This window comes from Thermochaetoides thermophila (assembly GCF_000221225.1).
Source record: "Thermochaetoides thermophila DSM 1495 unplaced genomic scaffold scf7180000011816, whole genome shotgun sequence".
NCBI lineage: Eukaryota > Fungi > Ascomycota > Sordariomycetes > Sordariales > Chaetomiaceae > Thermochaetoides > Thermochaetoides thermophila.
In genome coordinates, this window is record NW_006383032.1 from 4,600,515 (window position 1) to 4,627,441 (window position 26,927).

A 26,927-nucleotide genomic window follows, 5' to 3' on the forward strand; every position below is an offset into this window, starting at 1 on the left:
TCTACCTAATACACAGCAATATCCCCAAGGCCGAAGCATCGCGTCACCTACACGCAGTAGCAGGTCGACGACTCGCTCGTTCAAGGTTTCTCCGCTCGTTGCTCTTGATACCCCTGGGCCTGGGCCTAGGCCTTTTCATCCTACGCATCACCTTGCCTGTCTCATTTAATCAATCCATACCTACGACCTGTCTTCGCTCTTGAACCAGCGCGCGTGCGCTGTCGGTGCATCTAGAGACTACCCTAGAGGTGCTTGCGCCCTCTAATCACCTTTGACGGAAGGCATCGAGCCAGAACCCCGTCTCATCGCTGCCTCTTCGTCACGAACATCACGAGCCCCCGCGCTCAAGACGATAAAGCCCAGCGCAACACCCGATGGCGAAGCTACCGCAGGCAGCGACGCTCCCCATCATCGTGCTGCCACGCGGCACCGTGTTGCTGCCCAGAGTTGTTCAACGCATTGCCGTGTCGCCTAATCGCCCTGATGTGGCCGAGCTGCTTGCGAACGTTTACACGCGGGCTGCGTCCTCGACACCGAATGGCCGTATCGACGCTGTGCCCATCGCGTGCTTCCCTCTGGCCTCACCGTATCTTAGCCCTAATGGCAAGCTTCTGATCAAGGATAAGAACGGAGACAGAACTTTCGACAATGCTGAGGGCCCCGAGGTGAATCCAGCTAAGGCCACCAGGGCCGACCTCTTCGGCTATGGTGTTGCTGCGAAGATTCTGGGTGTGGAGGGCCGCGGGACTGGAGAGTTTGCTCTGATTGTCGAGGGTATTTCCCGTGTCCGGCTGGACAAGACCTATCACGACAAGCCTTTCCTGCAGGCCAAGGTCATCCATTGCCCTGACACGGTCGACCGTCTCGATGCGGCTTTTGAGGATCTCTTCCAGCAGCTGAAGTCCCTGTCTAGAGAACTGGTTGCCATTCTTCGGCTGTCGTCGATTCTGCCCCGCACTCAAGGCACTCCCAGCTTGTCCCCATTACTCGCCCGCCGCCTTGATTTGTTCATCATGAAGCAACACCACCCCGGCGCCCTGGCCGACTTCATGGCCAACGTAGTGGAGTGCTCGTTCGAGGAGAGGCTGCAAGTCTTGGCCTTAGTCGATGTCAGGGAGCGCGTTTCCAAAGTGATCGAGCTCCTGGATCGCCAGGTGGACAATATGAAGAATAACCTGAAAATCACCTCCATCACGTCCACGACGACCACCTTTCCCTTTCCAGATTCGGACTCGCCTACTAAGGATATCGACAAGATCTGGAAGCCGGAGAAGCCAAAGGTTACCATTAAGGTTGACACTTCGGGCGCGCCGGTTCCTTTCTCCGGTGTCAACAACCGGTCACATGGGAAATGGGATGATCAAAAGGACTCGGATCCCAACGAGATCGATGAACTCGAGAAGAGGCTGGAAGCCGCGAAACTGTCTCCCGAGGCTGCTAAGGTTGCCGAGAGAGAGCTCAAGCGCCTCAAGAAGATTCATCCCGCCCAGGCAGAGTACATAGTGATTCGCACCTATCTCGAGACGCTAGCCGAGATCCCTTGGACAGTCACCACGGAAGATCGCCTTGGCCCTCACACATTGAGCAGAGCCCGTAAACAGCTTGACGATGATCATTACGGGCTCGACAAAGTTAAAAAGCGGCTGCTTGAGTATCTCGCTGTCCTCCGGTTGAAGCAATCCATCAATGACGAGGTGGATGCGGAAATCAAAAAGGCACAAGAGGAGCTCGGTGAGATGGAGATGAGCAGAGAACGCGACGCTGATGTCGAGAATGCGACGGACAACGCTACGTCGGAGCCCAGCTTGGAAGAAAAGATCAAGGCTGGCAATGCTAAGCTGGAGCTTCTTCGAAGCAAGCGCATGTCCGACAGGTCTCCTATCCTCCTGCTTGTTGGTCCTCCAGGCGTCGGCAAGACGAGTCTCGCAAGGTCGGTTGCCATGGCTCTGGGGAGGAAATTCCACCGCATCTCTTTGGGCGGTGTTCGGGACGAAGCCGAGATTCGCGGCCACCGTCGCACTTACGTTGCTGCCATGCCGGGACTCATTGTCCAGGGCCTTAAGAAAGTAGGTGTGGTGAACCCTGTCTTTTTGCTGGACGAGATCGATAAGGTGGGCGGTTCAAGCATCCACGGCGACCCGTCGGCAGCTCTTTTGGAGGTTCTTGACCCAGAGCAAAATTACAACTTCACCGACCACTACGTCAATATCCCGATCGACCTCAGCAAAGTTCTCTTTATTGCTACGGCAAACAATCTCGAGACCATTCCCGCTCCACTCCTTGACCGTATGGAAACCATCTACATCCCTGGCTACACTACTCTAGAGAAGCGGCACATCGCCATGCAGCACTTGATCCCGAAGCAGATCCGCCTCAATGGACTGTCTCCGAACCAGGTCGTTTTTACAGAAGAGGTTGTTACCAAGATTATCGAGTCCTACACTCGTGAGGCAGGCGTCCGCAATCTGGAACGTGAGATCTCCTCGGTGCTTCGGGGAAAGGCTGTCGAGTATGCTGATGCCAAAGACGCCGGCCGTCTCGAAACATATAATCCCCGCCTGACACTTGAAGACTTGGAGCGCTTCTTGGGCATCGAGAAGTTTGAGAGCGAGATTGCCGAGAAGACGGCTCGACCAGGTATCGTCACTGGACTGGCATACGTTGGGGGAGGTGGTAGCGGTAGCATCCTATTCATCGAGGTCGCCGATATGCCCGGCTCTGGAACTGTGCAATTGACCGGCAAGCTGGGTGATGTTCTAAAGGAAAGTTGCGAAGTGGCCCTGTCTTGGGTGAAGGCCCATGCCTTCGAACTTGGCTTGACGAATAGCTCGAACGACAACATCATGAAGGATCGTAGCATCCATGTTCATTGTCCTGCAGGGGCTATTCCTAAAGATGGCCCCAGCAGCGGCATCGCACAGGTCATCGCGCTCGTTTCTTTATTCTCCGGTCGACCTGTTCCTCCCACCATGGCAATGACTGTAAGTCCCCTATCCATGTTTCCCTCTATCCTTGCCTTCCCTCCGATCTCTTTGGGACTCCTTTTTGCTGTAAAGCGCTGACAGCATTCTTTCCCCTCGTTACACAAAACACAGGGCGAGATTTCTCTGCGTGGACGGGTCACAGCTGTCGGAGGAATCAAGGAAAAGCTCATCGGAGCTCTCCGTGCCGGTGTTAAGACGGTTCTGCTACCAGCGCAAAACCGCAAGGACGTCAGGGATCTTCCCGACGAGGTCAAAAACGGCCTTAATATTATCTATGTTGAGTATGTCTCACCAATGCATGGGGGCGATATTGCTGCCATGTGTGAAAACACCGAGAGCATTGCTAACGAAATTCCTGCAGCCATATCTGGGACGCGATTCGCCATGTGTGGCCTGACGGTCAGTGGCCTAGAGAGGACACTCATCCTGGCATTCAGAGCAGACTTTGAAGATGACCAAAGGACATGCAATAAGGCCGGTGTCATTAGCGTCTGCGTCTCGACCGTCTCCCCACAGTCTGACCATCCGCTTCCTACATGAACTCATCCGATCCAAGGGTCGCAGAACCCATACGTTCCCCGAACGCAGGCAGGATCTCAGTGGCTTGGGTAGCACAGCGTCGCTTTCCCCAACCACACCCCAGTCGAGCATCGTCTTCCTACCATTTGGAGTTATACTCACTGGCTTTGCTTTACGACCACTCATTATCTTGGACATGATTTGACCCTTTCCTCTCTTTTCTCTCCCTCTCTCATCCTCGTATGTAGGATATATTACCGTAGTGAGACATGCAGAATGTCTTAGTGCTGGCGGTCCTTTTGTGGCCAGCGACAAGAACGCGAGGCCCGGCGGGGGGGGGGGGAGCCGGCAAGAAGTGGAATGGGACAATACAATGATGTTAGTGCTTATTTGCTAAGTTAGGGATAAGGCTGGGTGGCATAACTGCGGGGGTGGTCTTTGTCTATCTCTTATCCAAAGGTTTATGCATTCATACATGCAGGAAGCAGTAGCATTCATTGTTATTCAGTTCGTGACCTGGTTGGTTCTGTTATATAGGTTAAGCGCTCCATCCTATCTCTTAGAACTCAGATCTCTCTTCATCTCGTCGTTTATCCTCTCTAGTGAGACGTGAGCGATCTAGATTTCTGAGTCTTGCATATGCTGTCCTTGGATACACACCCGACCGTTCATCTCCAGCCCTGCCACCCAGGACATGATAGACAAGACCCCCGTCCACCGCATCTTTTCTATAGTTGCCGGCTTTACTTTCCTTCCCTGTTATTGTCTGGTCTTATGTCTTGACTTGACTTGTCTCGGACACTACTGTCGCAGCGCCTTCCGAACGTTTGGTCACACCAGATCTTGTGTCTGGTGAGATTTGCTCTGTGATGAGCTTGAAAGATGATGCTGTGGCAGGCGGGTAACGCAAGCAGCCGCAGCGGCGGGTAACAGTAGTTTGAGATTTTGTTGGCTAGGAAACTGCCGGTGCCTAGTCTTGCCGCTGGACTTGCTTCTCCGAAGAACAAGTCCCTCTTGGGTGAGTCATTCGATTGCAAAGTCGTTCTTCAGACATGCGGCGAGTGTCTCAGAGAGGCTCCTTTCTGAACATTGAGCTGATAACCGTGGCCTTATCGGCTTTTCTCCGTAGTTTAGCTACGTAGTTTTGATGAAATTGTTTTAGAGGGAGAACATCTCTCGAACACTTGTACCCAGATTTCTCTCCCAGGGTTGCTCATTAAAACCGTGGATATCACTGGCGAAAATGTGATGCTACCAGAAAAGGCGGTGTGTAAGAGGTAACTCTCACGAAGCAGAGAGTAGTGGATTCCTTCATGTTCTCGTTGCTTTGTGATATCGGGCTTTGCGTTGAGCAACGGAGATAGAAGCCTATGGAGCTACAAGAGAAAGTCAGGGGTTTAAAAAAAAATTCCGATTCGTAACCCTAGCTCCTCTGCCCTTGTCTTGTACTGACTTTTACCACTTTTCAAGCACAATATCGTGTTCCTCCCCCTCGTCTCACGATGCGGCGCTGCACAGATCCTTCCAGCCGATGAGAGTAGTTGCGCTACCCCTGAAGAGCTGAAGTTGTTACAATGGTTCTTATGGTGGCAGTCTCAACGGCTATTAAGCGGCCAATTGAATTTTTTTATAGCTCAACGTACCTATCTTCGCCAACGCCTTGTTCAACATTATCCTTAGGTTTTGTTATATGTCCTCCCTTCTTTCCCAGCATTTTAGGCAAAGGACGCGCCGTTTGAAGCAAAGCCTCGATCCGAAACAGGCAATTGTGCTCCTGTATCAAAAATTCTGAGTCACAACTGGCAGGAATTGGGGGATCGTTCCTTTGCCGGCATAAGAGCTGGATAATCTGTCTCTCTCGAAGTTTCCTGAATTTGTTACCCTTCAGGGCTCCCGACGAGGCTTAGCAATTGTCGGGCTTCTTTGCCAGAATTCTAGTCTTTGGTTATTTAATCCTCTCATACAGCTGAACAGAGAATATCTGGAAGTCTGTGAAAGCTCGTGTTGCAAACCGTTTGCTCTGCTTCTGTGACACCTTTACACAATTCTGTACAGATCCTTGCAACCTAATCATGAACGATCGATGAGGGGACTAATAGCTACATCCTTCATAACGAGCTTTTATTACTCCGCCTATGTTTAGCCATTGGTAGGAGAATACCGAGGGCATGGATCGGGGTCTTCGGGGGTCCCGTGTAGGACCTTTCTCGGGGAGAATATCTCCGCAGTCTCCCGATGTTTGACCTTTTCGCATCAGCAGCGATCTCCGAGCACTCTGCTGGTTCCTTGTTGTCTGACAAAAAAGCAGCGCAGACTCTCGGTTCTATTACGTTTCTGTGAAATGGAAGACGGAGTATTTCAAAAATGTTGTAGCTGACCGTTCATTTGCAATATTCAGAGGTCCTGAATGTGAATTGGTATTGAAACACACAGTTGAGACTGCATAGCAGAGGCACATCAAAGCTTGAGTGCAGATGAATGAAGGCCATGATGCTCAAAAAGGAGGAGTCCAACGGTGGAGAACTAATCGGCCATAGATAGTTCAGTGATATCCCTGGCGCGCTTCAGAAACAGATCCGGCATGAGTCACGGTTGCAGCTGTCCTGTCACGGTGGATCTGCAGCGCTCAGACAGATCTAGATTCCCAACAAGATCTGCTTTTGATACCCAAAATGGCCCGGTACCGGCCCTGGGTCCTGCAGTGCAAAGGGAGCGGAACCCTGAAAGCCAGTTTCCACACTCTCTGAGATGGTCACCATCGATGAAAGTAGCCGTCGTCAGTAGCTTCCCGAGAAGGCATCACTTCGATAATGAGGACAAGAAAGACAAGGGAGGGGGACTTGTCGCTAGCGCCTTTGTGAGCGGAGAGCTAGAGAATCATGCCGTCGGCAACAACACCCTCGGTTCCGCAGCTTGCAACACCGGAGCCGTGGATATATCACTTCCCGGCCGCGGATCGTACTGCGGGCGATCTGTCTGATCATGGCAATAAGCTTTCTAGACTCCTTTAATCTCGGCTTTTTCGGAGGGCGGCAAACGCAGGGGAAGGGGACGGGGAAGCTTTGAGAGAAACATTCCAATCGAGCGTAATTGCTGTGAGATATCTTGTTTTGTCAAGCGGAAAAGGGGTGAAGGGAGGTTTAAGGAAATCGCCGATGTGATGTCCGCAAGGGGAAAGGCCATGCGGGACCCTTCCACGTCATTCAAGCTTACATGCTTCACATACTGTATCTGTACTGCGTTTAGTGAACAATTTATTGCGGGGATGTGACATGGGCAGCGAAATCGCCAAGAGGGATCCCAAAAAGGTTGGGGCGGCATATCCCGAGCTCATCAGCATTGACGCCTTAGGTTGATGGTTCAGAAGGGCGGCTCAGGACTCTTCCTGAAACCTGGCCAAAAGGAGATGATCCTTGGGGCTGGGTCCAGAGTGGTAGGGCTCCAAGTCTTCCGGTATGCTAATCCGGGCCAAACAGACCAAGTGAGAGTATCGGAGTCGAGGAGCTTGGTGACATCGCGGTACCGGGAGACATCACACATCCACTCCCTCCACCCCTCTTTGCTCTTTTTGGCTGTTCTGGCTGCTTACCTACCTAAGTAGCTATCCGTAAAGGCGAACCACATCAGAAATCTGAGGCTTGGAAAGGCCCAAGCGCAGTGTTGTTCCTACTAAAAATCGGAATCCCGCTGATTGTGTTGGGCCTTTTGGAGTTTATGCCCTCTCCAAAGCTCTAACTTCCCGCTTCAAGTGTTCCTTGTGCACTGTGAGCTCATGATTTCCTGTCCAGACATTGACAGGATTCCGAAATGGCAGTCTGCGTAGGTCGGCATTGACTCGCGGCATGCTTTATGGTTCATTGCTTGGTTATTGTTTTACACTTAACATGGCCGGTGCACTGCTCATCTGCTGTCAACGGTGTGGCCTACATAGTAAAGATGAGACGAGATCGTCAGGCGAACAGTGGGGGTGGAGCCAAGTTTACGGATCCGTTCAATTTGGACAGACTACTGGCCAGCTTTCATAGGGGTTGCCTTACATAGGGCACAGACCTAGAGTACCCTGGTATTTCGTAATCTATTACACCGTTGGTTGAGATTGCTTTTGGATGCAATAGGGACAGGCGAAGGGCAGTGACAAAAGTGCGGCATTACTTCCTAAAAATCTACCTGTTCTTTTAAAGAGATGGAGTACTGAAAGTCACTGTTTAAAGTCAGCCAAATTCAGATGAACGTCCCAGAGGGCTCTGTTGTTTTGTAGCGGCATAATGTGCCCCTGCTCTAGAATGTTGTGCTTGACAGGCTCCCCACATTTATGGAACTTAGAGGTAACCCGCACGCACGTGCCAGTTACGGCGCGCCGCGGTGAGAAAGCCCAAGACACTGAGAGAGGGGAAGAAGTCCCTCCCAACAAAAATGTGTGATGAGAGAACAGAAGCGCAGGCAAGTTGACCTCGTCGACATCTGCAGCCGGGTACATCGTGTTGCTACAGGTAGGTAGGTACGTAGGTAGTTAGGTATTGCTGACAACTAGGAACCTATCCATAACGGAGGGAACCAGTTCCTTGTATCAGGCTCTAAAAGATTGTAACACGATACGGAAAAGCGAGCCGACCGTTGGCGTCCTTACGTACACGGCACCTTGCCTACCTCCGGCTCGCCGTTTGATCAGCATCCAAGACCACCCCACCCGAGTGCCATGTGCGCCAAGCCTTTTCTGCTACAAATCATCTCAGCCCTTTTTGCTGGGGGGACGATCCATAATTCAATGTCAGTTTCCTGGTTCAGCAAAAGTCGTCGAGCTTTGTCTTGTGAATCCGCTCTTTATCCACTCAGACTAAGCCATTTCTGAGCCATGGCCAAATGGCTTTCGCCCGCTCACAATTGTGTACGCACCTAGGTAGTTAAACTTAAGAATCTAGGCACGTTAGGTTTTTGAATCCGTTTCCAAGAGGTCTTGGAGGAGGCTTCTTTGACAACGGTGTCATGGAGAGATAGGAAACTGTCTATAATTTGTCTGCTAAGATTCGCACCCATGCCGTCGCGAACACACCTCTCTGCACGTCACGTTCTCTCCTGCCCAGCTGCCCCAGATGCGGCTGCATCAGCCGTCCTTGCCTTTTATTGGTAATCTGGCAAGCTTCCAGTTCCAGGTTGATAGTCAGCGGAAGCACCTGCGAAGTGACGCTAGTTTATGTGCATAGAGTACATGGGGGTGTTCTGTGGGTTGTCCCATCTGCTACGTAACCTTTTATGGCTTCTGGTCTATATCGGTTAATATTGATACATCTTGGGGTTCTGGGTCCAGGATGTGACATGAGATCGGGAAAAATCTCATTGATGACGGGAGCTTTGGGCAGGAGAAGATCGGCCAAATATCCGGCACGATGTTACCGTTACGGACAAGCCATCAACTTGTCTCACCAATCCTAAAAAGGAATATATCGATGGATCTCCAACGGCCGCCTATCGAACCTGGAATGAATGTGGGTATGTAAGGCTGTGGACGCACAAGTACCTAGGTAGGTCTTTTGTTTCCTTCATTGATAAAATCAACTTAATGCAGGCAAACCTGTAGGCACGGATCGCACAGGCACCTGCTTGAGGTTACTGTAGCCTGCTTCATAAACGCCAGGTCATCTTCCAGAGATTGCTGGTGACAGCAGCAGCCGGGCAAGGCTACAGTACACTAGCAGAACCGGTCGTCCACATATGTGACGGTCCGTTCCCATTTTCCCCTTGACATAAAGATTACGGATTATCTGTGCTCTAAAATGGACGCCCTTGGCGTTGTGGCGTCGGAAGCACCTGCGAGTATTTTGTGCGCGCGCCGGAGGGGACATTTTGCTTTGGGAAATAGGAACATGGTCCGTATCGAAGATAGCCAAGGACTGTGCTATGTAATAAATTACCCCTACCAGGCGTGTCTTACATAGCAGGCATGCCTCCTTCCCCCTCCCTGATGATGGGGCTCGATAGCTATGTAAGCAAGGTATGTACGGCAGCCAATCCTAATGATCGGCAACCACACTTCTGTAAAATACGCCACAGGTTCAGGGCTGCTAAGTACCTGCCCACCGTAAGAACAGACTTGGGTAGCTATTGTCTATGCTGTTACTGTGCAGAGCATGCAGCATCCGCATGCTTGCTTACATGTGCAAACTGCTTGCTGGCCACGCGAGGAAGCGGATGCTTGCGGACGGGTGCTCCCGGAATTGACATGCCGCTAAGTAGATTCTCATGAGACATGCAGTCACCCAGACCCAGCCTTTGCGGATAGCAGTACACTAGGTCCCGGACCGCACAAATCCTTCAGCCAAGATGGCATCATGTGATAGATTTTGAAGGTAGAGATTCTCCCTGGCTGGTTGTTCTCGGAGAATTCCCCGGAGGTATTTCAATGTCTTGCGCCACTTTCGCGAGTCAGAACAAGCGATTGAAAACTGGATCGAAAGCGGAAGAGTCATATTTTCATGACTGCCAACCTCAGATCTGATCTGGAAGCAAAAGGCTCACTCACAGGGATCTGGAAAATCATGGGTTATGCATCACCCCTCTCATGATTGGTCTGAGATCGACGCTGCCACACTAAATGTCGGACAAGGAAAATGGCGTCCAGACCCTTGAAGGGCCGAGCAATCCAGTTGCAGTCGCCACCGTGTCTCCGGTTGACAGCAAAACCGTTGGGGAGAGTGGTGATATCGCAATTTCGCTCTAACAGCAGGCCATGTGCCGCACCAGACACATGCTCAAGGAATTTGGCCAGCGCTAGAGAGGATGGTACCTGGAATTCCCTGACTGGCTGCTCTCTAGGGTCCCTTCGGGCAACATTCTGCTAAGCAGTTGGACTAGGAGCATAATCACTCATTATAATTGCGAGTGTACAGACGCTATCTCGCACATGGAATATGAATCCATGGTCTAAACACAACCTTTTCCGAGCACTGTCCCTAAAAAGCATCAATACACTAGGCTGGTGTCTGGTGTTAGTCGATGCTCGCTTTTTATAGGGTTGTTCAGTCCTAGGTCTGCGTGAACCGGACCGTTTTGGCGGAGTGTCCCCGAACAGCCTTTTTCACAAGCACACCATAATACTCGTCTCCAAAGTCGTCCCGAACATGTTATGAGGGTTCAGAGATTTTATATCCAACGTTAGAGCTTTCTAAGTTCTCTCACCTTAATGATAGGGTGACACTTTTTTGGTAGGTGCTCTACAAGACCTTTCTCCAAGTGTGAAACATGCATATCCCATGCGGAAGCTCGTCTCTTGTTGCCTTGATGTTCTTTACCTGGTCTCTGGTGACGGGGGGGATGATGGGCGAATACAGTTCAAAGGTGGGATGGTGAAAATCCACTAAATCGTCATTTGCCAGAGGTGCTCGCCTGAACACAGGACGATCATACAGCCACCCTGGACCGCTTCCGGATCAGCGTTGCTTGCCGATTTGCAGACTAGCACAGCCAATTTGTTAATCTAGCATCTATATAATACCTATATTGGCACAAGAATGTCATTGTGTTGGGAGATAAGAGTACAGGAACGTTGCAACCCGTCGTAATATCAAGAACACAAAGTTTGTCCCGGGTTCAGTGTTATTAACTCTCGAGAAGAGCCAACGGCTAAGGCAAAAAAAAAAACTTTGCATTTAAGGACGATTTAGAAGTCTGATCTACTCGTAAAAGGGAGACATCCTGAGAGGTTAATTGCGATCACTTGAATACAGCATACAACAAGTCGTTCGGAAGATGACGAGGTGGCAAATATGTCAGAGCGGACTGCAGGAGAGCATAGCATGCCAAAGGAGAAGCTGTTGGATATGGCCCCAGGACATTCTTGGCTGACCCCACCAATCAGGAATGACCAGACCTTCGGCCGGAATCAAATCAACCAATCATTGGCTGACAAGAAATCTTTCATTACATACATACATGCATCTGTATCACGGAGTCGTTACATTACTGGGTTTTGGATGGTAGGATCTCCAGACCGAAGTGAGATAGATTAAACAGCTCCCCACTCATTTGCTACAAAAACAATTCGTTAGCGTTGACTTGGCTATCTGAGAGATGTTGCTGTGGTGATCATTGCGCCTATTGTTTGTAAGGATGAGCTACGTCTTTTGCCATTTACAACTTCCATACTTCACACACAAACGCATATGGGCCATGCCTTGCTCCGCACGGCCTTTTGCTGCTGTTGTACTGTGCGGCAACTTCTCATCCCAAGGACAGGAGATGAGCAACGTAAGAAGTGCTTGGATGCCCATTCAAAATGCAAGCCCCGAGACTTCCGATGGTCTACTCTATCTTGGCTCCATTCAAAACCCAGTCCTCACATGCAGATTACCTACTTACCTGTCGGTTTCTTCCAAGCCATCCAGCAGCCCCATTCTCATTATGGGACTTAGGCATAGCTCCAGAGTGGAGCTCAACAAATGGACGTGTGGACTTGCAATATTGATCAGGCAGGGTGTAGGTTACTGCACCTGCTGCACCTGCTGCACCTTTTGATGCCGGAGAACCTGGAAGGAAAGAGCTTCGCTCTGGAGCACGTCGTCCGGGCCAGTCTCACCAGCGCCACCCTCACGTCGATTTGTGTGTGTTTTGCAAGCCTGCGCGAGCTTGCTTGTCCATGCCCCATGGCCGCTGCTTGCTGGCCGCCGTCGTGCTGTGGCTGTCACTCCCGTCCATCCATCCGTCGCACGCCGATGACTCGGCAGCGGGTTACGGAGCACGGTGTGCACAACCGCACAATACCTACATGCTCACCGTTCAGGCAGGTTAAGGTTAACAATTGCCATTGCGGCTGCTTGAGACGGACCGGCAAGGCCTGGCCCCTGGTCCCTTGGGACTTCCAGGCCGCAGCACGGACTTTCGATCCTTGGATCTCCATGCATCATCCCCTTGTGCTTGTGCAAGTGCATACACTACACGACGGAGTTGCAGCGGTCTTCCTGCGGATCAAGATCGCCCAGCCACTCCAACCAGCATTTCGGGTTCACCATTCGGAGATACCAAGTCGATGGTTGCTAATCCTCTTGCTTGGTTTCCGGCGCCGATGATGGCCCTACTCAATGATTGACAGGCACACGCAACGCGGCACACAGACTTCCAGGACTTCCAGCTTTTCGCTAGACATTGGAAGCCATCCTTCATTCTCCAATCCGCATCGAGACCGTCGGAAACAGGTCGACTCTGTGCATCCAGCGCTTCACACGGTCGAATCGGGCGTGGAAAACCGTAGCGAGCATTGCGTGGTGAACCAAGCACCCAATAGACTCGCGACATCGCCGAGCATGTCTGCATGGCCATGTCCTCAAAAGCACCCTAGTTCTGCCCTCTGCGGTTTTGCTTGGTGGTGGACCCAGATGCCCCAAGGGGCCCAAATGCCACCCGTCGTCTAAGAGCCCAATATTCGGGAAGCCAGTCTGTAAGGTCAAGGAGTGCCTACAAGGGGCTCAAAGTTCGAGAAGACCCGGCAGGCTTTCTTCCCTTGCTATCCGTGCATCCCTAGTGTACATTGGGGACTATCAATCCAAGGCCGATAGATAGGTAAAGTAGGTAGATACCTGCGCTGCCCTTGTGGGCGAGGAACCTAAGGTAAAGTAAAGGAAAAAGAGCTTGTCCCATGTGCGGGTTGCCCCTCCCCCTCCCCACCCCCGTTACAGTCTGCGTACCAAACTGGAGGGAGACGGGACCAGGGAGGGGGTGCCGTTGACCAGGGGGCTTGCTGGCGTTCTCCATCCCCCCCTTGGGTTTGCGGCCATCCACGGGCGGCCACACCAACCAGGGTGCCCCGGCCTAGCTGCTGGCTATCCCCTGCTCCATCTGGGGCCCCATCTCGATTGCGCCGCTGCCTTCAACCCGCACAAAAAGCAGGTGGCCGCCGCTGACAATCAATTCCCTTCTCTCCCAAGTATCTTGACGGCCCTCGTTGTCTGCCCGGGCTGCAGAGACCAGCCAGAGCCCGCCGAGTTCGCCATCGCCGCCCGACACAGCCCGTATCCCGTCCGGAGCCCCGAGGAGTCGAGGACGAGGACAGCGGTCTCAGCAGTTACCCAGGCTCAGGTTCACGGTTGCAGTTCCCGCCCGGCTCGGCTCATAGCTACGCACACCCCATCCCCATGTCACCGATGTCTGATGTCTGACTGGTAACGGGACCGGCTTCCAGCTCAACGGCAGCTTCTTTTGCCATTACACGGCCACGGCTGCATGCTGTGTCACTTGCCGGCTCTCCAGAATCACTGAAAGGGGACTGCAGTGCAGTATCTTGTCCGACTTGGACCTCTTGTACAGGGGCCTCTTCTTTATTTCCTCCCTTTCGTCTGTCCGGGCCCTTCGGCCGGATCTGGATCTGGCTGATCCTGTTCTTCCTCAAAAGGACGGTGGCATGAGCTCAGATCTCTGGACCACTGCAGGACTGCCCTGAAAAACACGTTCTGGCTTTGGTTGTGCTATTTGACGGCTCCCTTCGTTATCGGGAAAAGCGGGCTTGCTAGTGCCTATCGTTCGTTCAGAACGCTCTTCCCCCCCTTTTTTTCTCGACCACGGCTCCTTTTGACCCTAATCTTTTTTTTAAAAAAAAAGAATACCGCAACTGTTTCGACTACGTCGCGAAATACGGGAGAGCCTGGACTTCTTCATATCACGGATTTGCTCAGCATTTGTTGAACCACCCGCCACATCGGGTGATGTCAGTCGTCGTCCCTGCCTTTGGTGTACGGTTCGAAAGCTCTTCTCCCCTGGTGGGGGCCTCACCAGAGCCGCCTCGCGCAGTGGACGACTCCACTTATACTTCTCAGATAACGCTCAAGTTCTCCGGCGTCATCATCGGTCTCGACGACCTGATCCTCCATGCCGGACTTCATCGACCGTTGTGACAATTCCTGGACATCTTTCGGCCACCGCCGAGGTATATCAGACACGACACGCCTCGGCCTTGACTTGACGCGGGCCAAACTTTCAGCCTTCGGGGGTGCTGCTGGTCCCGGGAGCTATCCGTCTCCGCCCATGTCAGGGTCTCCGCCGCTACCCCCTAGGATCAGCCACGAGGTTGCCGAGCGGAATCAGGGGGCGCATCAGCCAACTGCGCATGATGTGCATCGTGGTGGTGTGGCAACGCAGGGCGAAGATGCTCCCCAGATAGGTTCCAGCAGTATCTCTCGCCCCTTCTTATCCGAAACTCCAGAACGCCGGCCCTCGTATGCTCTTCCTCCACTCGAACCGCCTGCTCCGGGGCCGCTTCCGTATCCTCGGCAGCTTGGTCCTACCACGATCCCTCAACCGTCCTATCCCCCTCCGATTCTCCGTTCTGGTGCGCCTGCTACGCAGATTGGACCGCTGCCTGTTCCACAGCCATATTCTGTGGCCCCTCTTCATCAGGTCTTGCAGCCACCAGGAAGCATTCAAGATGGGCAATCCAGGCCACAACGAAAAACTAAGGGGCATGTAGCATCTGCTTGTGTGCCTTGTAAGAAGGCTCACCTCCGGTTTGTCTGCCCAATCAATACAGACTAGCCCAGTTGAAGGGTGAGATGCTAACAGCTGTTAGGTGTGATGGTACGTACTTGCAAGTCCGACTTGTCCCTACAGTCTTAGTTTGGTACATGGTCAATGCCAATGATCATCCTCAGGCCATTTGACCTGGCTCAGAGCAGCGGCATCGGGGATGCGAGGCGGTAATCTCGAGCAAGCCCTCGCTCCTCTCCTTTCCTGCTTCCTCAGAGGAATGGGAACATGAGTTGGGATTGGCAACCTTGCGCTGCGGCCCCTCCCTTTTGGAGTCAAGTCAAAGACAGACATCTTTTCATGCTCTACTCATCCAACTCAGTTTTCGGACAAGTTAGCTGACTTCAGAACAGAACATCGGCCTTGTACCAGATGTCAAAGCACCAACAAAGAGGCAGCGTGTGTTGATGTTCAACATAAGAAGCGCGGCCGGCCCCGCTTACGAGATGATAGTTCACCGAAGTATGACGGATCGAAGTTTGGACAGGCAGCAGATGCTTTGAGAAGACCTTTGACATCGGCCTTGGCGCCCGGGCCATCGATGGGTACGCCTCCGAGCGATCCCCTCCGACGGATTCAGTCTTATCGCGTACTGAAATCGCAATCAGCCGACCCCGCCAGACCCAGATTCCCAGAGCATGTCTTAGCAGCTGCAAGCATAAATGCTACCCAGTTGCCGTTAACGACTGCACGAGCACCACACGCCCAAAGCCCGGATCGTCGAATGCTGGAGGAACCCGTGGCGTTCTTAACGATAGGACTTGACTTCTCGAGGGCATCGACCATGTTCCTCAAGTCAATTGGGCGTCTTTCTGTAGCGGGCCTCAGCCTGGGAAGGGTCCTTGTTCCTGAGGAGCAAGCCAAAGCCACTAAACTGCATCAGCAAGCTCAACAAGAACAAACCAAAAAGGACCCGGCTTACCTTCCACCCATCTTTGGCGACCGGAGCAGGGTAGTGCTGCAAGCCCTTGGGTTCAGCTCAGAGGAGCTATCTCGATACGTTTTACCGTGGACGGATGTTTTCACCTTTCTTTCCGACAACGGCCAAAGACGTCAATATCCTGTCCGCATGGGGCTTGCTTCGAAGGAGTCGATCTATTTTGTTGTTCTGCTGCTAGATCGGGAAAGTCAACCATTGTATCCGACTCCATCACCGGGCATCCGAGAGGGACTTGGATCATATGAATCGCCGCTGCAGCCTTATGCTCATCCAACCCCTCGATCAGTAACTTTCAGTTCAAGCCTTGCTGCTGGGTATGAACCCCGACAACCCGGACCGCTAAATGCCCCGCTTCAAACCATAGTGCCGGGACGGAGCCCTGGGTTTCCCCCAACATCCTATACAGCGTCACCCAGCAGACCCGACTACCCTCACGCAACCAGCTCCTATCAGACACTAAGAAGCGAACTTCCACTCGCAGTCGACCGTCAAGTCCAAAGCAGCGATTTTCCGATGTTATCGCCCCTCCCCCCGATCAGAAGCCCACCAGTCATTAACCCCCAGCAGCTGTCACGAGCCCCTGCCCCACCAACTTCCCGATCGGAAGCTCGAGATGAACGCTCTCGGATTGGAATTAACGGTTTGCTTGATAACCATGGACCGGCGAAAGATGCTTCATGATGGCGTGGGGGTTTAGGATTCCCTGCAGTCATGATGTACGTGAACAGATGATGACAGCCCTAAGGGGTTAATACGGATCCAGGAAGCACTTTCGTGCCTATTATGTTGGAGCCCCAGCTGCGGATTTCTTCCTTCTCCTCGTTATCTTCTCTTCGTCTTTTATTCTTTTAGTTTCTTTTCTTCTCCTTTCTTGCGGCTACCTGCATTGGTTGTGGTCGCATTTTCATGATACCATGGTATATCTTGATTTCACAACTTCGTTTCGTATTTAAGTAATTGTGTTATGTTGATCCTCGGGCAAGGAGAATCGCGGGGAACAACATATCTTGGCATGATTTGGCGTTGCTTTGGTCTGGGACTTTTTTTCGACGACACAGAGGCTGGGTTCCGGTCAAAAAAACGTTATCTAGTGTTCTCCTATCACATAGGTTGGGTTGATTAGTATACATGGATATCATGATGCCGAGGACTCTGGCAGTGGCACGGAGTGCGGCTGTTGTGGTTTCTATTCTCGATACCCCTTTTTTGGAAAGATTGAATTTAAGCTGGAAGCAATATTAGATGGTTCCATGTTCTTTTCCCGTGTAGTCGTTGAATCGCGTATATCAGGCGTTTGCATGCTATGAGTCAGCTCCTTTGGCAAGTGTGATCCATCATATCCTTTATGTGACCATGCTTATGATACCAACATCATGAAGGTCCCTTTTTTTTTCACTGATTTGATGACTGTTTGTCAGTTCTCAAACAATCTCATATATGTTCTGCGAATAAACGTCAAAACGTGAAATGTATATAGCCGCAGTTGAATGTAAAAGTTCACCGTTTTTTCCGACATAGATGATGGCGCTTGAGAGCCTAGTGATGTCGATTTTGAGCCCTCAATTTCCATTTTGTCAACCTTCTCTAACGAAAACTAGCAAGGGCTCATGAGTAGTGAAAAGAGCAAGAGTAAGATGAAGATCTTAGGGAGAGGTGAGGGTAGTTAGTGCATACATGGTGGTTCTTTTGAATGTTCCCTCAACTTCAGTTAGCCATGTCTGCTTTCGAGTGTCCAAGTAATTTCGCTTGCCTTAATGTTGGGAAGGATTCGGCTTCGGCGGCGATCACCAATGATCATCCAGCCTTCTGGAACTGTTGGCAGTCATGATCCAGGTGCTGATCAGGAATGTGGTTGGTATCAGCATGAGGTGCAATCTCTTATTTGTAAACAGTACAGAAGAGGGAAAGAAACGTGCTCAAAGCATCATAAGGCCGATGTCGCCGACAACATTCCCATCCAATTTTATCAGTAGTCGCAATGAATCTTTGGGCAACACACAAACAGTTCGAGTTGTAGGGAGATCGGAATTATGGATCACATGGTACAATATCCATACACGTGTCACAGGAGAAATGGAACGTTGGAAGCATTGACGTGTTCTGCGGTGTTCATCTCTGTTCTTAACATCCAAATAACTTGCCACTTTTTCAATTCAAGCATGCACCTATAGAGAACGAGGGTGCCTAGCAAGGGATCCGGAAAATTAATATGTAATTCACATCGGCAATTTATTCACTTCCGATAAATTGTGGCTCGGGTACCGATGGATCGGCATCTTATGTGCATCGGGCCGTTTTGGCTCCCGAGTTGATTAGTTTATGATCAGCCCCTGACTGGTTGGGTGCTGCTGTATGTTCGGCCGAGCTGCCTTTTGTGCCAATCATTATAGAAACCGAAGATATCAGATGGGAAACCATTTTAGACACATGAAATCTACGAAAGCCATTGTTTTTTTGTCACATTTGTATCGGAAAACAACCTGCGTCACAGGTTAAGGGGGAAAAGTTACCAGATAGGCTTAATGCATATTACACCCCTATCCAAGTACGTAAGTATGTATAGGACTGCTCGTCCTCCTCCACACTTATGTTTTTATCAGTGCTGTGATATCTGAAATAACACAGTTTACTATCTATCAATCATTGTGTTCTTGAGTTAGTCATTGCCTTCGGCCTTGCCATTATCCACTTTCGAACCCGCAAAGTCGTCCCGAGGTATACTTTGGGTAATTTGTACACGCTGCGATTGGGACACTCGATTCCTGATTGGAAGAGTGTTTCCAGGTCTTGAATGACAACGCTCAACCTGTAAGACCAATTCGTCGGTGCCTTTCAAGACAGAAGCAGGTTCAAGTGTGATGTATCGTGGCGACAGGTGGTGAGTCGACATAAGTTCCAGCTCCTCGCTCAGTTTATCTCGCTTGGCCAGAGGCTCATCGGCTGATTCATCATCACGGGATCTTTTCACTCCTCGATAGGATTGTTTCGTATCTTTTTCAGAAGTTTCAGTGATGAGATCTCTAAGGATGTCTTCAATGGCAGCCGTATCATTACACAACGATGATTGTCGAGATGGCTGGACTGAATGAGGACGCGCTAATCGTGTCGAGGGGGCCTCAAGTATCCCGGAGGGGGAATGGAATGTTGCAGGAATATGGAGGGAGATGGTCGAACTTATCTATATGAGTCCAAGATCCAATTAACATTTGAGTCAGCAGGAAAGCCTACCAGTTGCTTGGACTATCAAGTTGTTTTTGAACAAACGAGGGTGACTCGCCAGTAGTTTGTGCGGGGATGAAGTGTGGAAACTCGTCCTCTGATGTCGCTTCGTGTCCATAATAATGACTCGGTAGGAAATACGAAGACATCTAGTTAAGCAGTTGCTGTGTTGTGCGATCAGTTTAAATGAGGACTGGGACGAGCCACCGCTATTAGAGATATAGCCTGCTCCTATATTTATACCCCTGGGAGATGCAGGCATGTCACAGCGAAGTAGGCTTTCATTTTGGCCAATTCCAACCAAATAACTATGAAGATGAGGCGCAATAGCGAGAAGCTAAGCACATGCTCGCGCCCTGGCATGGAAGGCAAGCCAAGGCTTGGCCTAGGCGGGCGCCCATCCGAAAGCCTGACAGAAGGAGAAATGCGGCCGCGGAAGCACTTGTCTACCGGGAACATGCAAGCGAGGGCGGAACCGGCGGGAAATGTAACTTTATCGAGATGTTACCGGGATCGGGAACCTGGCAGGGATGCAGCCACCACCCAACTGGTATATATAAGTGTGCTCAGCTGAGACGTAGGCGGTGGTGGGATTATGGCGATGGCAAACGGACGGGAGTGACGGGGCAACAGTTGGAACTGCAGTGTCAATTAGCGGATGATGGGGATCAAAGATTATTATTATCTAAGGCGTAGTACCTAACTGTTCCTTCTTGTGCTTCTTGACCGTAGGGAGCGAATCAATAGTCAACTTGTCGAGCCGGTCATTTCCTGCCACGCAGTTGAGGGTCAAGATTAACTGTAATATAATTGTTTGCATGCCCTGATATTGGTTCTGGAGCAGTGACAGCGTGCAATCTTTGTCAGTAAGACTGGAAACCAAGGAGGAGCGTGAAGTACACGTCGGCCGCCGCTGTCAAACGCTCAGATCATGAAAAGTGGGGAAAGGCTTCGGTGGGGGGCGGGGCAGTGTTCCAGCTTACGGGGATGCCAAGACTATAGCCTTCCTGCTGAGCTAATCCAAATCCGGAATGGCTGATTGATCCTTGCTCGTAGCAGGCTGCCGTTGTCGCGACTTCCGCTCATCTGTCTCGAAAGCCAAAAGCTCCCTTGGCGGAAGCAGCAACACGTCTGACTGCCAGTGATGTCCTGTCTGCCTAGCCCCGGATACTCATGTGTATGGAGACAATTTTACAGCCAGACTAAATTGTCATCGTCACCCGAGTGATGTTATCCCGCATACAACTCCGAATCTTGGATTGAATTGGAAGCCCTTCCGTTTCGTCAGAACTTAGAAGGAGCGTCTTTGTTTTATACTGATCCGTATTGCCGTGACATCCACCGAGTATCACGATGACTGATGCTATGGATGTTGACATCCACACGGATGTACCTCCGCGTTGTGAAAAGCGAAAGGCAGACGCTCTCGACGACATACCCACGCCTCGTCGCATCAAGGTGGGTTGGTTCGCCGACAACATCCTTCCGTCCGTTACTAGGCAGCCTCTCTCGCTTTGATACTACCATACAGAACACTAAGAACAGGCTGCGTAGGCCCTTGATCAAGATGTAGTCAACAAGATCGCTGCTGGAGAGATTATTGTTGCCCCCGTTCATGCACTGAAGGAGCTCATCGAGAATGCCGTGGATGCAGGCTCGACCTCTCTCGAGATTCTCGTCAAAGAAGGAGGCCTGAAATTGCTGCAGATAACAGACAACGGCTGTGGTATTGATGTGCGCAAACCCCCTAGTCTCCTCCAAGTCACCTATGAGTTTTTGGGTTGCTCTGGCTTACACAACATCAACAGAAGGAGGACTTGCCCATCCTGTGTGAACGATTTACCACATCCAAATTGCAGAAGTTTGAAGACCTTCAGACTATATCCACATATGGCTTTCGCGGCGAGGCTCTCGCAAGCATTAGTCATATTTCTCATTTGACAGTTACCACCAAAACGCGTCATTCGCCTACTGCCTGGAGGGCCTACTATGAGGGAGGGAAACTGGTGCCCGCAAAGCCGGGCCAATCCCCAGACCCAAAGCCGACAGCTGGGCGGCAAGGTACCCAGATCACGGTTGAGGATCTTTTTTACAACGTCCCAACGCGCCGACGGGCCTTTCGTTCACCTTCGGATGAGTACAACAAGATCATTGACATGGTTGGCCGCTATGCCATCCATTGTTCACATGTCGCTTTTTCCTGCAAAAAACACGGCGAATCCTGCGCAAGCATTGCCGTCCAAGCCGATTCTTCACGGATCGACAGAATTCGGCAGATCTATGGAAGCAGCGTTGCAAACGAGTTAACCGAATTTTCAACCTTTGATGATCGCTGGGGGTTCAAGGCCAGTGGCTATGCTACAAATGCCAACTACAGTACCAAGAAGACTACCCTTCTTCTGTTCATCAATAACCGGTGTGTTGAGTCTTCAAATATCAAGAAGGCCATCGAACAGACTTATTCGTCCTTTCTTCCCAAGAACGGCCACCCTTTTGTGTACTTGAGCCTCGAAATCGACCCACGTCGGGTAGACGTCAACGTTCATCCTACAAAGAGGGAAGTGAACTTTTTGAACGAGGATGAGATTATCCAGGCAATCTGCGAGAATCTACGCGAAAAGCTGGCCTCAGTCGACGCTAGCAGGACATTCGTAACCCAGAGTCTTCTCCCCGGAGGAACCGGACTGGCCTTTATCGCAGAGTCTCAGCAGATGGTGGCCGGTCATTCCAAGACAAATGGTAGCCATATGTCTAGGAAGTTTACGGCTCGCCCAGATGAAAGTAACTTAGTGAGGACCGATACAAACCTGCGCAAAATCACCAGCATGTTGCCACCCGTGTCGATGGTTAACAACAAAGTCGGGCCGCCAAGTTATCAAAACGTCAATGCCGAGATGCTCGAATACGAGACAGTTGACCGCGACATCGTTGTTTGCCGGCTGCTTAGCGTCAGAGAACTACGTGCTGCGGTCAGAGAAGATATGCACCACGAGCTGACAGAAATCTTCGCCAACCACACATTTGTTGGAATTGTTGACGAACGCCGCCGTCTTGCCGCTATCCAGGGGGGGGTGAAGTTGTACTTGGTCGACTATGGCCGCGTATGCTTTGAATACTTCTACCAGCTCGGACTAACAGACTTTGGTAACTTTGGCACCATAAAATTCAGCCCACCTCTTGATCTGAGAGAGCTGCTCTCTTTGGCTGCCGAGTTCGAAAAGTCTTCATCTGCGGACGATGACGAAAATGAAGATTTTGACACCGAAGAGCTCGTTGAACTGGTTGCAGAACAGCTGATCGAGCGGCGCGAGATGCTTCTCGAGTACTTCTCCTTAGAAATCTCCCCAGCCGGTGAGCTGCTGAGCATTCCCTTGATGGTCAAGGGCTACACACCGTCTATTGCGAAGTTACCGCGCTTCTTGCTGCGCCTGGGTCCTCATGTTAACTGGATGGAGGAAAAGCCATGCTTCGAGAGCTTTCTCAAGGAGCTCGCAGCCTTTTACGTTCCTGAACAATTGCCAACTAGCCCTGGGGATCCTGCTGAAGAGGAGGACCTTGACGAGGAGATCAAGGCACGGCGAGCTCATGTCCGCAGGGCGGTAGAGCATGTTCTCTTTCCGGCTTTTAAGGCTCGGTTGGTGGCTACCAAGTCGTTAATGGAAGAAGGAGTTGTGGAAGTTGCGAACTTGAAGGGACTTTACCGCGTTTTCGAGCGTTGTTGATGTATTATCTGAGAGATGGAGTTGTTTGTGTTGAAAGCCCAGGCTAGTGTACTTATGCAAAACATGACTTTATTTACAAGAGCACTACAGCCTATATATCTGCCGATATTTGCTGATAATAAGAATATCTGCCGTGACTTGGCTCGACATGGGCAGTGACAATTAGGAAATTGTTCATAGGCTCTCGATTATCTCTATCGGTATCAAGAGACCAACCTTCAGGGATAGACAACATCATAACTGTATACCCTGACGAGAAGATATAACCGAAGGGAATGCTAGGCTGAGCAAAGCCCACCAGACCGAAGACGCGCATCACACTTCACTCATATCACGGTCCCAGGAAAAACAAAACGAACGTTCCGACTACAAGCTTGTTACAACTTCACCCGCATCTTCCTACAACACTCAAATCTTATACAGCACTTTCGGCTGCCACGCCCAAACCTCGACACTATCGCTTCCTAGCCTTCTTCACTTCTCCGATCAACTTCCTCAGTAATCTTTCGCCAACTGCCTCGCTACTGTCCACAAGCGCCTTCCTATTCCCTCAACATCTTTCACCCCCCTTAACTCTTCTCAAACAATACCTTGCGTCCTCTTCCCATAATCTGGCCTTAACTCAAGGCCCATATTCCCTCATTCCCTTATCTTTATTAATCTCTTCTTTCCCCCCTGCTACCCTCAACCCATCAACCCCAACCAACTTTAGACCCGTTGCAACTAGCGAGGGTCGTCTACCAACAACGGTCCTTCCTAAGGCCGGTAACCCCCCATAGCCCCCGGAGGAGGCAACATTCCCCTCCGATCCATCGCGGCGGCCGCCGCCACAGCAGCAGCAGCACCCATGCGATCATAAGGACCAGGCATTCCACCGAACCCAGGCAAACCACCCGGGCCAGGAGGGCCACCAGCATTAGGAGGGGGCGGCGGCGGATGACCATCCGGGCCCGGGCCCGGCGGGCCTTGGAAACCACCCGCGCCAGCACCCATGTTGGGAGGGGGCATAAAGCCCGGCGGGGGCGGACCACCGAAGAAGCCTGGAGGCGGCTGCATGGAGCGCGGAGGGCCGGGGGGAGGAGGGCCGGGACCTACCAAACCTTCTGGCGGAGGAGGTGGGCCGCCTGCATGAGGAAGAGGAGGAGGGCCAGGAGGGAAGTTGCCTGGGCCATGGTGAGGAGGCGGGAAGTTGGGCGGATACATACCCGGCATGGGGACGTTGCGAGGCCCGTTGTTCATGAGGCCCGGGGGAGGGATCATGGGGCGTTGAGGGCCTGGCATGGACCCTCCCTGCGGAGCAGGGCCGATGCCAGGGTTGACGCCGCCCATATGATGGAACATGTGCATTTGGTCCAGGCCTGGGGGAGGAGGGGGGCGTTGAAGGATCTGGGTCGGCTGCGGACCCGAGCGGCCATCGACGTCGTTCTGACGGAACTGGCTCTCATCCAAGAAGCCTGGAGGGCCGCCCTGACGGGGGAGTGGCTGGCGTTGGGAAGCGGTGTGCTCGCGCTGGTAGTCAGGATCCCGATCTGGAAGGTTGGCCAGCGACACTTGTTTGGTGGGCTGGGGCATTCTAACAAATGGCTGCTCTGTACGCGGCGGCTCTGAGGTGTCGCGATGGCTTTGCATGAGACGCATGAGATACTCGGTATTGCTGTTAACAGCCGTAGCATTCTGCGCCGCACGAATGTTCGTCTGGGCTGGGAGCTGATGTCGCTGCGCAAGTAACTCCTGCAAGGCTTGCTCAGGGCGTGTCACCGGTGGAGGGGGGTGAACGGTCGGCCCCATTGGTCGTGGCGAGATGATATCGTGGATCGAGTGTTGAGACGTACGAACGCGTGGATCATCATGTCTTTCGTTGTTGGCATACTGAGGATAGGAGTCAGGGGAAGCGACAATGCCCCGTTGCATCTCCGGGAATGGAGGCGGCTCAGGGTAGTTGTTGATGCTTGGTTGAGTCTGAGGCGGTGCGCTCTGTTGAACGCTCGAACTTGGCTGGATCCCTGAGCTCAACCCTGACCTCTGTAGTTTCTGGATGAGGGCAGCGAAAGCCTCTCTCTCAGCATCGCTCTGTTGTGATGACTTCTCACCACCCGCGGCCGGAGTTGGAAGCTCGGGCTTGGTGCGGTCCTCTTGAGGTGCCAGGAAGGCCATGAACCGCGATGACTTGGCCGTCTTGGGTTTCGCCGAATCCTTACTCTCTCCAGCACCACCAGCAACAACATCGAGGGTAACGTTGCCATAGGTAGCAAAGAATTTGTCTGGGCCAGTGTCGACCGGGGGTGCGGCGGCAACTTTCTGCTCGGGCTCGGCAGCCGTATCGGCAGCAGGCTTGTCTGACGTGACGTTGGGTTTCTCCTCCGACCTCGTCGGGCCGCCTGCTTTAGCCTTCATGGCTTCCATGAACTTTTTAAAGTCCTCTTCGGTCGGGGCGTGACTGGGCTTCCCCTCGGCGGGTTCGTCTAGCCATTCAGGTTCGTTCTCGACACGGTTCTGGCGGTCGCGATCCCACCTGCGTTCGTAGTTCCGCTCGCTGCGATCGCCATACCGGTCGTGCGGCCTATCATCCGGATCTCTATCACGCCAGCTCTTAGCCTTCTCAATGCGCTCCCGATTGGACATGGGAGCATTGTTAGTGCTGCTCGAGTTGTTGCGATTGGCAGAATCCCTCCATGACCCCTCGGTTCTGCTCCGTCCAGGGCCATTTCTACGCGCGCCGTCAACCTCATCGCCGTCTTGGTCGCGCGAACGGTTTTCGTAGTTGCGGTTGCGGCGGTCGCTACCGTCCTGGTCACGGTCCCTTGTTCTCCGATCCTCGCGTACTTCAAAACGGTCGGCGCCAGTGCTGCCAGCACCACCGCCGCTCATACGTCCATGGAAGCCTTCGGCGCCTTCGTGGCCGAAGCTCTTGCGTGGCTTCACAGTGCTCCAACCTTCGCCATCATCCTGGTCGCCTCGCCTTCGAAAACCATTATTGGTCCGATTGTCCCTTCCTTCCCTGCTGAACCGATCGTTGGTGTTTTCTGAGTCGTTGTTGCGACTGCGGAAGTTGAAGCGGTCACCGCGATCCTGTCGATCTGAATCCCTAAATCCCTTCTCGCCATCGCCAGATCGGCTGTTGCGGGCAGACGTAGCTGATGCAAAACTAGTCCGGGGAGGGCCAAGGATGATATCGTCTGGGTCTAAGGATGGTCAGCCAAGACAGGCATACATTATTGAGAAGCCAAGCAGCGGGCAGCATGTTATTGTCCGATCCTGCTTGCTTGGTGAAGTGACGGGTATGAAACAGAGGAGAGGCGTGCATACTGGATGTGTTCCGAGAACCGTTCCGGTCATGAGGAGGGCGGCGATTCTCGTGGTTCAGCGAAGAAGCATTTTCCCCGCTTTTCAGACGGTCATTCGCTGATTTCTGCTGGTTGCGGATTGTCTCGGGTGGTGGCCTAAGCAAAGGGATGGGGGGGAGGGAAAGATAGTCAGCTATGGCTATGGCTCGCGCGGGGCTATCGTGGGCGGCAAAGGCGCCGCAACAAAAACTGTTGACAGCATCGAAGGCAGGCTAAAAGACATCGACGTACCCCATCCACTCCTCCGGAGGAGGAAGGTTTGGCGGCTTGACGCATAGCGGCGACTGGCGCAGGAACAGCAGGAAGTCTGCTGAGTATCGCAGCGCCATGATGTCGTTTTAAGAAACGACCACCAACTTATCCGTAGCGGCGATGGCTTCGTCGCATGCGACCAGTGTCGGGATTCTCGGTAAGGATCAAGTCAAGCCTTGTGATACTGAATGCTAATCGGAGATAAGAAGAGGTCGATAGGGACTTGGAAGTGAGTCGGAAGCGTGGACGTGATCAGTTGTCGCTTGAGAAGTACCTAAGTAGGTAGGTTCGTGGGGAGTGTGGCTCGGCCCAAATGCAAAGCGGCGAACGACAAATTGGGTGCGATGCAGCTTCAAGGCAGAAAGGAGAGAGCAGAAAGCAGAAGGCATAAGGCACAGGGCAGAGGGCAGGCTCGGCGAGGGCAGAGTGTGCGATGGAAATT

At 52.1% G+C, this 26,927-nt stretch overlaps 3 protein-coding genes across 3 annotated transcripts; 2 read left to right on the forward strand and 1 right to left on the reverse strand.

Annotated features, from left to right (window-relative positions):
- Positions 1-374: 374 nt before the first annotated feature.
- CTHT_0033370 (ATP-dependent peptidase-like protein) lies at positions 375-3,433 on the forward strand (the record flags this gene model as incomplete). The annotated part of the gene is made up of 3 exons (XM_006693712.1): positions 375-2,981; positions 3,096-3,265; positions 3,346-3,433. The coding sequence occupies 3 exons, from the start codon at positions 375-377 to the stop codon at positions 3,431-3,433; spliced, it is 2,865 nt and encodes a 954-aa protein (XP_006693775.1).
- A 17,087-nt stretch (positions 3,434-20,520) lies between these two features.
- On the forward strand, positions 20,521-22,889 carry CTHT_0033380 (putative DNA mismatch repair protein; the record flags this gene model as incomplete). Its single annotated transcript, XM_006693713.1, has 3 exons — positions 20,521-20,625; positions 20,722-20,901; positions 20,976-22,889. 3 exons carry the CDS (start codon positions 20,521-20,523, stop codon positions 22,887-22,889), a joined length of 2,199 nt encoding a protein of 732 aa, XP_006693776.1.
- Positions 22,890-23,645: 756 nt separating this feature from the next.
- On the reverse strand, positions 23,646-26,562 carry CTHT_0033390 (uncharacterized protein; the record flags this gene model as incomplete). Its single annotated transcript, XM_006693714.1, has 3 exons — positions 23,646-26,071; positions 26,196-26,329; positions 26,465-26,562. The coding sequence occupies 3 exons, from the start codon at positions 26,560-26,562 to the stop codon at positions 23,646-23,648; spliced, it is 2,658 nt and encodes an 885-aa protein (XP_006693777.1).
- Positions 26,563-26,927: the final 365 nt, after the last annotated feature.